The 13,784-nt window shown below is 41.7% G+C and overlaps 1 protein-coding gene across 2 annotated transcripts in view; it reads left to right on the top strand.

The window, feature by feature from the left end:
- Positions 1-3,425: 3,425 nt before the first annotated feature.
- NECAP1 (NECAP endocytosis associated 1) overlaps positions 3,426-13,784 on the top strand; it is a 21,812-nt gene continuing 11,453 nt past the window's right edge. The window contains exons 1-4 of one of the 2 annotated variants that reach the window (XM_008563397.1): positions 3,426-3,535; positions 12,184-12,284; positions 12,444-12,548; positions 13,288-13,369. In XM_008563397.1, the coding sequence (XP_008561619.1) occupies positions 3,441-3,535; positions 12,184-12,284; positions 12,444-12,548; positions 13,288-13,369 (383 nt within the window). In that variant the 5' untranslated portion in view covers positions 3,426-3,440. Of the gene's footprint in view, positions 3,536-7,261; positions 7,405-12,183; positions 12,285-12,443; positions 12,549-13,287; positions 13,370-13,784 lie in introns of those variants that run through there. The other variant, XM_008563399.1, reaches the window with a different exon arrangement.

Below are 13,784 nucleotides of genomic sequence, written 5' to 3'. Positions count from 1 at the left end.
TCGTCAGTATTATGGGGTGGTAGGAGAAGAAGTTAAGAGTGTAGTGAGTTAAGAATTAAAAAGATGAGCAAGTTGAAACAGTATGAACTGCTTTTAATAGACAATTGGCTGTAAAGGGTGTAGAACTTTAAATTTATATTAAAAGAAAAGACGGATAGGCAAGAGAACTTTAAATTCGTACTAAGAGACAGCAATACATGGGAAATTTAAATTTTTATGAAGCAAGGAGATGGCTAAGTAAGGCTTTTTTTTAAAAAAGAGATGGAAAAAATTTGAATATGCTTATATGCTGAGGGAAAGCCATGAACGGGAAATGGGAGTTTTAAGAGACAGGAAAGAAAGGAAAGATAAGTGTCGAAGTCAGGTTTCTGAGGAGGTTGGGGAATAAAGAATCCAGGGCACACACGAGTGGACAGAAGGAAGTATAGGTGAAGATGCAGACAGGACTGTGAATAGGGGGTATTAAGCTGAGAGAGTTCACACAAACTTTATTTTCTTAGGTAAATAGTAAGATGGCTTACCTGTCAAGAAAGGAGAAAGGCTTAGAGCCGAAGGCTTGAAAAGACCAACAATGTTTGGAACAGCCATAAAAACTAACAATGGCAAATATGGGTGATAAGGGCAAAGCTGAGACTCAAAACCACAAACTTTTAGGGACACTGATCTTTATAATTGTGTGATTTGCTCTTGGGGAATAATGGAAATGAATGTTTTCAATATACGTGACTGGAATCTTTTGGGTTGGCTGTGATGGAAAGACAAAGAGGAAAGGGGGTCTGAGGATGCTGGCAAGAGAGCAGTTGAAATGAAGAGGGGAGGAATAAAGAAGGCTAATGTGTTTGCAGAACACGATGAACCACAAAGTGTAATGGGCGTGTAGTGCTGAGAGAAGATAGGATGAGTGCTGTGATGAGCTAGACGTTAGACTCCAAGATTGCAGAAAAGGAATTATTTGGGGTGATGAGAAAGTCCTGTGAAGGACAACGAAGTAAGGCGGGTTAGATTTCTTTAAGAAATAACCTCTTTTAAGAAAGTAGACTTAACTGTATGGATTTTGAAGTCTTTAAAAGATGGCAAGATGTGGGAGGACAGGAAGAGTGTAAGCCAGTGAGGTGAACCAGAAATCAGTCCTTAATAAATGGTTGTCAGTGATGTCGACACAGAATAGGGAAAAAAGGGTACAATGTGACATGTGCTACGTGACTGAAACTTCAGATGAGATCATAAGGTCAGAAACAGAGGACAAGTAATAGGCCACTTTCCTGTCTTTATTTCCCTTTTTACATATACTCAGTATACTCATACACTTTCTCTTTTTACATATATCCTCTTTATAAAATCTTAAAAAGTGGAGTAGAGAGAGTAGAAAAAAGTTTCTTTCCCCCGCCTCAGCCGTGCACTTACATACACACATGTAAAATTTTAGTGTTTTGACACAATTGATAATGCTAGATGTATTTTTCGTAGTTGGCTGTTTTCTTAAACCTTGTATTTCTATGTCCTTAAATTACTATACATATATGAGGTTACTTCAAAAGGTTCGCGGGGAAATAGAACCAAAAGAATCTTTCTGCAAACCTTCTAAAGTACCCTTGAATATCTTTACCTCTAACTAGTAGTACAAAGTATTCCACAGTAATGGATATGCCATTAACAATTTCCTATTGACAGACCTTCACGTTGTTTCCATACTTTTCACTGTTACAAACAACGCTGTAATAAACATTGTACATTTTTTGTGTGTGCATATAAGGATCTCTTTAAAATACTTATTAGTGGAATTGCTAAATTGAAGGTTCCATACAATCAATATTTTGATTATTTCTGCTAAATTTCCTTTCAAAAATGGTGTGCCAATTTACATTCTTGTCAGCAGTATGAGGGTAGCCAATTCCCCACATTCTTGCCAGGGATAGATGTTATAATTCATTTTGAATTTTAGGATGTCACTGTCCAAGGTAGGCAAATTAAAGGCAGGTTTTCGCTCAGTTGCTACAACGAAGTGACGAAGACTGCTGCTGTCTAGCCAGACAGGTCGGGGCTTGTATCTCGGTGTCGCCACTTGCTGCCTGCGCTGATTAAATCAATTTCAAGTCACAGTGTTGAGGGAAGTTTACATATTTATGGAGGGAGTTCTCTACGATTTAACATCATAATAGACCTGGGAGCAAATATCATCCGTTAGACAGTTCATAACGCTTCCTGAATTTGTCAGGAATTGGGTTGAGGCCATTGAGTTTATTTAACAGGGACACAGTTTCAAAAAGATGATCGAATAGACGCTGAAAGTGAGGCAAAATATTTCAACAGGTGGCGTTCTGTAAAATCCGAGAAAAAGAGGTGCTGTCAGGCAATATATCAGGCTGGGCACTTTTAACGTTTAGACTCCGGAGGGTTAAAATCAGCGGTGCCCACGACTGGATTATACGCTTCCTGTAGGTACCCAATTTGGGATTCCCGATGGGCGGACACCTCTTTCTGCCAGGCAACTAATGGTAACAAGCGACTCTTGGAGAAAAATCTACGGCACTACTTCAGCACCTCTCCAGGGCAGAGATTTCCACAAATTGAGTCACGCACTGGGAGGGCATCTTTGCCACTACCCAAGATGGTGGGCCGTGCAGCCTCACCGTTTCCAGCTTTCAACATGGCTCCTCTACCCGCGCCCGGAGGCGGTTAACGTCAAGAACGAAGCGGAACTCNCGCGTACCCCGTCACGGGTGACAGTTTCCTCCTTGGCACGCTGCCCGCCCCCGCCACTGTCACCTCTGGTTGTCACCTCGTTAGTTTCCCCACCTGGGTTTGTCATCTCCCGGTCATCCTGCTCTACCTTCACCTGCACTGTTATCGTCCTTGTTTCCGCCGCTTAAAAAATTTTTTTTTTAATTTAATTACCATCCTGCATCAGCCTATCCCTCTTCCCCCGTGTCCCTCTGGGACATCCATCTGCTGCCCGTCATCCACATCCAGCCGTGCCTGCTCCAGCACCAGTCACCCTCCGTTCGCTCTTTCCGCCGTCCTTCAGCTCGTCATCCTCTTCCTCTCTCACACACATTTCCAATACCCCGTGCATGCTTGTGGGTAATCACTGTATTGCTGGCCACCCTCTGGGTGATCTAATGTGTCTTTTGTACTGTTGTCACCAGATATCATCATCTGCCACTCGGTTTTTCTTTCAGTTGTTTTGTCAGTGGGCAAAGTTTATAATCATACGTTTTCCAATAGTTGTCTGTTTTGTTCCTTTTCATTGTATATTTCTTATGAATATATAATATTTTCTGCCTTTCTTCCCTCCCTCCCCTCTTAACCTCTTCTATAGCTTTTCCCTCCAGAGTGGCGGAAGCGGCGCAGCGGAAGTGGTCACGCATCGCCACTCCCCGCCCCCACGCCCCGCCCCCGGCCTTATCCCCGCCCCCGCTGGCGCCGAGAGCGGAGCCAAGATGGCGGCCGAGTCGGAGTACGAGTCTGTGCTGTGTGTGAAGCCGGACGTCAGCGTCTACCGGATCCCGCCCCGGGCCTCCAACCGCGGTTACAGGTACTACTCTCGTGGCAATGCCGCACACGCGAACCCCGTCACGGGTGACAGTTTCCTCCTTGGCACGCTGCCCGTCTCCGCCACTGTCACCTCTGGTTGTCACCTTGTTAGTTTCCCCACCTGGGTTGTCATCTCCCGGTCATCCTGCTCTACCTTCACCTGCACTGTTATCGTCCTTGTTTCCGCCGCTTAAAAAATTTTTTTTTTAATTTAATTACCATCCTGCATCAGCCTATCCCTCTTCCCCCGTGTCCCTCTGGGACATCCATCTGCTGCCCGTCATCCACATCCAGCCGTGCCTGCTCCAGCACCAGTCACCCTCCGTTCGCTCTTTCCGCCGTCCTTCAGCTCGTCATCCTCTTCCTCTCTCACACACATTTCCAATACCCCGTGCATGCTTGTGGGTAATCACTGTATTGCTGGCCACCCTCTGGGTGATCTAATGTGTCTTTTGTACTGTTGTCACCAGATATCATCATCTGCCACTCGGTTTTTCTTTCAGTTGTTTTGTCAGTGGGCAAAGTTTATAATCATACGTTTTCCAATAGTTGTCTGTTTTGTTCCTTTTCATTGTATATTTCTTATGAATATATAATATTTTCTGCCTTTCTTCCCTCCCTCCCCTCTTAACCTCTTCTATAGCTTTTCCCTCCAGAGTTAACACAGCAGTTCTCTGTTAATGCCTTACTCCACCTTGTAATCCAGCGACTGTGAGGGTCTGAGGATGCTGTAGAATGTTACGTAGTTGGAAGAGAATTCACTGGGTTATGTGTTAAAAAAATATGAGTATGAGCCCTGGCTATTTAATAGCTCTGTAATTTGGGGGCAAATCGCTTAACTTCTCCAACCCTCAGTTTTCTCATCTGTAAAATAGGAAAAAAAAGTTAACGATAAATAGAAAAAAAAAAGTTAGTGATAATAACGTTTGCTCTTATGTACCTCACAGCGATTTTTGGAGGATAAAATGAAATCATATAATGGATGTGAAAGAATGTAGGTGTATTAGTCTGTTTCTTTTGCCTATAACAAAATACCTGGAACTGGGTAATTTATAAGAAAATGAAATTATTGCTTGCCATTTCAGAGGCTAAGTCCAAAGTCCAGGGAACACATCTGGTGAGGATCTTCCTCAGCATTAAAGCAGGGGTCTCACATGGAAGAACTGTGGAACAGAGAAAGAGAGACTCTCACGTGCTGTCCCTTTAAAGCCCTCAGAAGCACACCCCTGACCACCGTTATCAATCCATTCACTATGGCAGGGTCCTACAATCTAATCACCTCTTCAAGGCTACACCTTTCAATTACCATAATAGGATTTCCCACTCTCCCAGCAGTCATAGTGGGGGCCAAGTTTCCAACACCTGGAAATTTGGGGGACACAATTTAAGGTTCAACGAATTTTGGAGGGCATTCAATCCATAGCATTCTGCCCCTGGCCCTCCAAAACTCATGTCCTTTTCCCATACAAATACATTCAAAGACCCCGAAGTCTTAACTTGTTTCAACTCAAAGGTCCAAAGTCTTCAAGGTCCCATCTGTGAAAACAAAACAGGTAATCTACTGCCAAGGTACAATGGTAGGACAAACACAGGGTACACATTCCTATTCAAAAAGGGAGAAATAGGCCAAAAGAATGGAGTAACAGGCCTTAAGCAAGTCTGAAACCCAGCAGGGCAGGAATTAAATCTTAAGGCTGGTGAATCATGTATCTTGATGTCATCTTCCCTGCATGCTGGTGCAGTTATTGGACCTCTGAGTCCTCAGGCAACTCTGCTTCTGTGGCTTTTATGGTCTCAAGCAATGCTTTAGCTCTCACAGGCTGGTGTTGTATGCTGGTAGCTCCATAATTCTGGGGTCTCCATGGCGATTCTGCTCTCAGGGCTCCAGTAGGCTTTGTGCTGGTGGGGTTTCTCTGCTGCAACTCTGACCCTGTCTTTCCACTCAGTATTGCTCTAGTGAAGGCTCTATGTGATGAGTCTGCCCCTGAAACAGATCTCTTTCTGGACTCCCAGGCTTTTCCATACATCCGTTGAAATTGGACTTTGCAGGCTGACCCTGTGGCTCACTCAGGAGAGTGCGGTGCTGGAGGCCACGGGTTTGGATCCTATATAGGGATGGCTGGTGTGCTCACTGGCTGAGCGCGGTGCGGGCGACACCAAGCCAAGGGTTATGATCCCCTTACCGGTCACAAAAAAGAAAAAAAAAAAAAAGAAATTGGACTTTGCTAAGGCATCTGGCTTATATATTCTAAAACTGTGGGTGCAGCCATACCTGGGGCCAATTTAGGCACACCTGCAGCAGCCAAATCAACTGGGGTGCTGGTATGGGGAGCAACATCCTGAGCTGGCCCTAGGAAGTAAGCCTGAGGAGAGTGCCTTGGGCTTGTTCCCCAAGACTTTTCTGTCTCCCTGGGTCTCTGGGCCTGTAATGGAAGGTGAGGCCTCCAAGGTATCTGAAATGTCTTCAAGGTCTTTTTTCTCTTCTCTTGGGAATCCCTTTCTTCTACACTAATTTCCTTAGTCAGTGGTCATACACCATTGAATTTTTCTCCTAAAAATGCTCTCTGCTTCTTTACTAAATGGATAGCCTGCACATTTTCCAAATCTTTACACTGTGCTTTCCTTTTAGTTATAAATTCTGGCTTTCTGTCATGCCTTTGCCACTGTAAATCAGCATAAGCTGTTATAAGTAGCCATTCAGCTTCCTGAATATTTTGCTGCTTTTAAATTTCTTCCACCGAATACTCTGTTTCACAACTCTTAACCTCCAACTGCCACAAAGTCCTAGGGCATGGACACAATGCAGCCCAGTTCCTTGCTAGTTCATAGCAGGGGTGATCTTTGCCCCAGTTTCCTAAAAGCTCCTTCTCATCTACATCTGAGATCTTCTCAGAATGGCTTTTACTGTCCATATTTCTATCAGCATTCTGCTCACCATCACTTAACCAATCTCTAAGAAGTTCCAAACTTTCCCTGGTTTTCTTGTCTTCTCAACTCCCACCAGCAGCTAGGTTTTTTCTAGCCTGCTCCTTCAAATTCTTCTAGCCTCTCCCCAACACCCTGTTCCAAAGCCAGTTCCACATTTTCAAGTATTTGTTATAAGCAACTCCCCACTTATCTGGTACCAATTTTCTTTATTAGTCTGTTTCTATTGCTTATTACAAAATAGTTGGAATTGGGTGATTTGTAAGAAAAGAAAATTTATTGCTTACAGTTTCTGAGGCTGGGAAGTCCAAAGTTCAGGGAACACATCCGTGAAGGTCTACTTTGGTAGTGGCTTTACAACAATGCAGGAATCTCGCAGGGCAGAAAATGGTGGAGCAGAGAGAGAGTGCTCTTCTTTTAAAGCACTCAGAACCACGCCCTTGAGCACATTATTAATCCATTCATTATGGCATGGTCCTACAATCTCATCAAGGCCCCACCTTTTAATTATTATAATAGGATTTCCCACCCTCTTAACACTGTCACAATGGGGGCTACATTTCTAATATCTGGAGCTTTGGGAGACATAATTCAAGCTTCAGTAAGTTTGGGGGGGCATTCAACCCACAACAGTAGGAAACACTAAAGTAGTTATAAATTTAAGATGCTGTTCTTATTCTCTCTGATCCACATCATCATGGTTTCCCTCTTGGCATTTATAATTACCTTGGCTGAAAAGTGATCCTGTCCTTATGTCCATTATTTTGCTTCCTTACCAGAGGTTCATTCAACCTGAATCAATACCTTTGTGCTTGCTGACCTGTGCACTGGATCCTGTGTGGTCTGCCTTTTGGCAAAGAGGTAGTTCTACTTCCTAGAAGCTTTCGATCAGACCCCAAATTGACCATGAATAGGAATCAACATGCCTTTTGATGGCAGTCACAGGTACTGTATAAGTATGACTCACCTCAGACATCACCTTCTTTGGGAAGCCCTGCCCGGCCCTTGCATTCTGGCTTAGGTGTGCTCTTTATGTGCTTCTGTACTATCCTACGCTTGTCTTCATTACAGTGCTCTTCATTCTCTACTTTAATGGATTGTTTCATCTCCTCTTTCTCCAGACTAGACTGTGAACAACTCAAGGTCTTTTTAACTTTTGTATTTCCGGGGTCTAGCACAGTGTCTGGCACATAGTGAGCACTGCGTAAATGTTGAGCGAGAGAAGAAATTAGTAAATTACACAGATAAACCTAATCACATAAGTTAACATTGAATGTTGAGCGAGAGAAGAAATTAGTAAATTACACAGATAAACCTAATCACATAAGTTAGCATTGATTGAACTGTTAAATAAGGTAAAATAGCTTATGACTTCTAACTTTAGGAATTAAGACTTCCTAAGGATATGATACACTTTGAAGTGGGGTTCTATGAGGGTACTTCAAAAAGTCCATGGAAATATTCATTTTTTTTTTTAAATTCTATTTTTCCATGAACTTTTTGAAGTACCCGTGTATTCTTTTTTTTTCACTTCAAGCTGTTTTAAACACCTCCCCTCTCTTATTCATCTGCGTTCTCTGCTTTCACTTCCTAGTTTATCCACAGCTCTTGTCCTTGTATCAGTTAACTGCACTGAGCCATCAAAGCAATTTCTTAATTTTCCTCTTTTCTCCAGTATCCTTCTGTGTTTTCTATGCTTATTACTGACATTTCTTATCCTCAAAGAGGAATTTTATCATCAGCTACTCTTTTAGTAAAGTGAATAAAGAGAGCAGAGCTAAGTTTGAGTTGTGACTCTTCATTTATTTGCTGGATTATCTTTGGCAAATCACTTAACTCTTTTGAATTTCAGTTTCTTCATCTTTAAAAATGGATATAGGGCCGAGCCCGTGGTGCACTCAGGAGAGTGCGGTGCTGGGAGCGCAGCAGCGCTCCTAGGTGCTGGGAGCGCAGCAGTGCTCCTACCGCGGGTTTGGATCCTATATAGGGATGGCCGGTGCGCTCACAGCGCTCACTGGCTGAGCGTGGTGCGGCCGGTCTCAAAAAGGACCAAAAAAAAAAAAAATGGATATAACAATACTTACCTTGCAAGATCCTCTCACTTAATTTTCACAAGAAGAGTCATAATGCCTGGCACAAAATAGATACTTGATAAATGTTACTTTTCTGACTTTTTGTCTGCATAATCTTTCTTGTTTACCCAAACCCATTTTACATTATGAGTGTAATTTATTCCCTAGGCTGCCATTAGAGGACAAACTGGGCTTTTTAGCTAGCAGGAGGAATCCTTCCTTTGAGTGACTAATAAGATCAAAGGACCAAAAAAAAAAAAAAAAAAAGAAAAAAAAAATCAAAGGGAAAAAAGGTTTTTATTCACCTAGTTTAAACTGCACTTCTCAGACTTTCAATGAGCAGTCTTTTGGACTAAGAAGGAAAATGTAGGTTGATGAGAAACTTATAAATGAGTAAAAAATGGTTTTCCAACCTATAAAACTGTTTTTTAAAAAATTCATTACTACCCTCCTGTCCTAGCTAAATCTATATTAAACTCTATAGTGTGTTTTAATGTAATGAAAAGAATACTAGATTTGGAAGTTAGGCATTATTATTTACTGTGTTATTATTCTTTTCTTCATTTAGAGGGGGAAAGAGGTATAATAGGCTTTTTGTGCCTATTCCATATGACTGCTGTAAAGCATTCAATAAAATATGCATGTAGAATGTCACTGTGAATCATAATAATGATTTGTATATAAGTTTTACTGCTAATTTAGGGTATTGTCAGAAGACCAGAAAAACCAAGAGTTCTTTCGGCTAGATCTTTGAGGAGGAGAGGAACTAAGGCCCAAGGCTGAGGGAAACTGTTGCCGTGAATATCCATTCATTTACTGATAATTTGTTAAATATTGGACACTAGATACACAAGATATATAAGATAAAGAACCTGTGCAAAGAAACGCACCTAGTAGGCTTTTTCCTGTTTTTGGTATGACTAGAAAAATAAATAAATAACAACTCATTTCAAAAAATTTAATAGATGGTGCTGTGGATTGATTGAATTGTGCCCCCCAAAGTTCATATATTAGAAGCTTATCCTATTAGGGTAATTAAAAGGTTAGGCCTTGAAGAGGTGATCAGATGGTGGGACCGTGCTGTAGTGAATGGATTAATAATGGTGGTCAGGGGCCTAGTTCTGAGGGCATTAAAAGGAGAGCATGTGAGAGTTTCTCTGTCTGTGCTCTGCCATTTTCTGTCATGTGAGACCCCTGAGTCACTGTTTCTAGTACCAAGTCCTTCACCAGATGTGTTTCCTGGGCTTTGGACTTCCCAGCCTCAGAAACTGTAAGCAATAAATATTGTTACCTTATAAATCACCTGTTCCCAGGATTTTTGTTACAAGCAACAGAAATGGACTAAGACAGATGGAGACCTTTAGAGTGCTCTAATCTGGATTAGATTCTGGTACTTGAGGATCTTTGAGGACAGGGCATTAAGAGGGAAAAGAGTGACAAGGATTTGTCTAACAGATCCTGTTCAAAACCTATGCTAATTTTAATGTTCACTTTCTGCCTTTCAGCCTTTCGTTCACCACTTTATTAAACTCATTCTCGTTCAGATATGCCGTATCGTTACTCTTCTAGCCTGCAAGCAGTAGTCTCTAGGTTCCTAAGGGATGAATTATTCATAATTTTTACTTTACTCTCCCTCTTCTACACTCCCAGCAAAGAAAATTACAAATGCAATGTTTTGTAAAATTGGTCATAAATAATAGCTTAGATTTCATTCAAGTTCATTTATAGCACAGTTTATAAATATTCAGTGTTTTCCAATGTTTTCATGGACATTTGTATCTCCAGCTCAGATGTCTTTCGTGAACTCCAGTCTCATGTATTCAATTGCCTACTCTGTATCTCTCTTGAAAATCTAACAGACATCTCAAACTCAGCATATCCAAAACTGAACCCCCTGATCTTTCTTCCCAGACATGTTCCACTTGTAGCCTTCCTCATCTCAATTATTGGTAACTCCTTTGCTCAGGCTAAAAACCTTGGAGTCATCCTTGACTTTCCTTTTTCTCTTGTACCCCACATCCAATGCATTAAAAAATCCTGCTGCCTTTACCTTAAATATATCCAAAATCTAGCCACTTCTCTACTGTCCCTTCTATTACAGATTACTGTAATAGTCTGTTAACTAATCCTCCTGCTTTGGCCCTCAACATCTCTTCTCTATACATCAGACAAAATAATCCTTTTAAAATGTAAGGGAGCTCATATCACATGTCTGCATAAAACTTGTAATGGCTCCTCTTTCACTCAGAGTAAAAGTCAAAGTTCTTACAATGGCCTGAAAGGCCCTACATGATCTGGTCCTCTGTTACCTCTCCCACCTTGTCTCTTGCTCTGTTCTAACCACAGTGACTTCCCTGCTGCCCTCCAAAACATACCAGGCATGCTCCACCCTTAGCACCTTGCACTAGTCGTCCCTGTGCTAAAGTGCTCCCCTCCACCCCCGCCCCACCATCTGCATGGGTTACCCCCTCACTTGCTTCACGTTTTTGCTCACATTCCGCCTTCTTTTTTTTTTTTTTTTACTGACCGGTAACGGGATCGCAACCCTCGGTGTCGCGCCTGTGAGTGGGAACCGGTCTTCACATGGGATCCGAACCCGCGGAGGTAGCGCCGCGGCGCTCCCAAGCAGAGCACGCTCCAGTGCGCCACCGGGCCGGCCCCCACATTCCGCCCTCTTAATGAGGCCTACCCTGACCACCCTCTTGAATGCTACAACCCGTTCACACTCCCACTACCCTCCCAGTCTTCCTTATCTGCCTGACTTTTTCTTTTTACCTTAGAGCTTATCACCTTCTGGGGCAGGCTGGTTAGCTGAGTTGGTCAGAGCTTGGTGTTATAACACAAAGGTCACAGGTTTGGATCCCTGTACTGGCCAGCTGCTAACAAATCAGAACTTATCCCAGTCTTCCTTATCTGCCTGACTTTTTCTTTTTACCTTAGAGCTTATCACCTTCTGGGGCTGGCTGGTTAGCTGAGTTGGTCAGAGCATGGTGTTATAACACAAAGGTCACAGGTTTGGATCCCTGTACTGGCCAGCTGCTAACAAATCAGAACTTACCACCTTCTGAGATGCTAATTAACTTATTTATTATGTTTCTTTTTTATTGTCTATCTTCTATTAGAATGTAAGCCTCATGAGGGCAGGAATCTTTGTATGGTTTGCTATTATATCCCAAGCACCTAGAATAGTGCCTGTGACTCTGTAAATATTGGTTGAATTCAATGAAAGATAATAATATGTTTAGAGAGTTTGGGAAGTGATTTACCCAGGATATTTCATTTAGTAGACTTTGTTATTACCTGATAGTAAAGCAGTGTTATATAGAATATCATCGCAGTATGAAAACAGCATCATTATGAGAAATTTTATTTTTTTAATTACTTTTACTTCGTACTTTTACATGTTTTTATTGATGCTTATTATACTCCAAAATCCTCAAACAGTAACATTGTCTTACTTGCATTGGACTATATTTCACATGAAGCATCTGTACAGAGGAGATCATCAGTTAGTCTTCCTGATTATTTTATAGGTAGAAAGAATTGGCAGTCCAGGACAGGGAAACAGAAATACAGCAAATGATTCTGAGTAGGCTTTAGTTTATTAAAGACAAGCACCTGAGGCCTGAGGCTTCCTATTTTCCTATCCTAGGGCATCTGACTGGAAATTAGACCAGCCCGATTGGACTGGTCGCCTCCGAATCACTTCAAAAGGGAAGATTGCCTACATCAAACTCGAGGACAAGGTATCAGGTAATCTGTTCCAGTTGACCTTCTGACATATTAAGGATATTGGTTTGGTGTGCTTTTATAAGTACCTTCAAGTTGGGGGCTGGAGTGAAAAATACTAGTTAATTGGAGTTCTAGATTTTTGCTTTCTTTCCTCAAAGGATTCTTTTTCTTATCTGTTAGGAGAGCTCTTTGCTCAGGCACCAGTAGAACAATATCCTGGTATTGCTGTGGAGACAGTAACAGATTCCAGCCGCTACTTTGTAATCCGGATCCAGGATGGTACTGGTAAGGGATCTGGGATTTTGAATGGAAAGAGGTTAGGAAAATAGTCAGTGCACTTCAGTGAAAGTGTGTCCTGACATTTATCTTACCTCAGTTTACTAGTTTTTTTCTTCCCCTTTTTCCAGAGTTACTGTAGTTGCTGAAGGAGAAGGATTAACATGTTATTTGTAATAGATACAAACACAAGTTCAAGACGTGGTAATTCAGAGGTAGAATTAAATAAATCAAAATGCACATGTAACGCATTTTTCCCATTTATTGTTTGCGGTGGTTTTTGGTGGGATTATCTTGAATTATCTATGTGTAGGGCAATAATTCTCAATCTTTTCTCCTTAGTCTATAACAGAAGTTGCCAAACAAAGACAGATAGTAAATATTTTAGGTTTTGTAGGTCAGATGGTCTCTGTTGCAACTACTCAGTTTTGCTGTTGTAGTGTGAAAGCAGTCACAGACAATATGTAAACAAATTGATGTGGCTATGTTCCAGTAAAACTTACTTACAAAACAAGCTATGACAGGATTTGGCCCATGGGCTATATGTAGTTTGCTGACTCCTACTCTGTAACAAAATGTTTCACAATTACACACTTTGTCTAGTTGAGGTAACTGCTGTTTTTTCACTGGGCAGACTTTGTTGTAGGGGACACTTCTGCTTCTGAGTATTTCTTTCTTTTTNTTTTCACTGGGCAGACTTTGTTGTAGGGGACACTTCTGCTTCTGAGTATTTCTTTCTTTTTCGCAGGGCGTAGTGCTTTCATCGGCATTGGCTTCACAGATCGGGGAGACGCCTTTGACTTTAATGTCTCGTTGCAGGATCACTTCAAGTGCGTGAAGTTTGTCCTTAGTTACCAGGTTAAATGGTTATGGGAATGCTGTGTCTCAGTTGAATGGGCACTATCTCTTTTACCTCCTGATTTCTTTATTTTGTAAACTAGTTCATTATGAATATAAATCTCTCTATTCACTTTTGTTTCCTTACGTTATCTTTGTATCTATTCTGTTTCCTTTTCTTATAGCCTGGAATATGTTTTAGATCCCTTATACAATGGTTTGAGATGATGCTTTTGTTTATGCCTCTGGGCAATTTGCCCTTGCTTTTAGGTAGTGGAGGAAGGGGTACAGTAACAGCAGGGCTGTATGTGAGGCATGTGGTGAGTTATGTGCCAGTTTTGTTACCTTATGTAGCTGACATATTTTGTGCCTATTGCAACATTTCTTCAGCCCACCCGATTTCGATGC

Source organism: Galeopterus variegatus, unplaced genomic scaffold, assembly GCF_000696425.1.
Source record: "Galeopterus variegatus unplaced genomic scaffold, G_variegatus-3.0.2 Scaffold13458, whole genome shotgun sequence".
NCBI classification, from domain to species: domain Eukaryota; kingdom Metazoa; phylum Chordata; class Mammalia; order Dermoptera; family Cynocephalidae; genus Galeopterus; species Galeopterus variegatus.
This window is presented reverse-complemented; position numbering and strand designations above follow the sequence as displayed.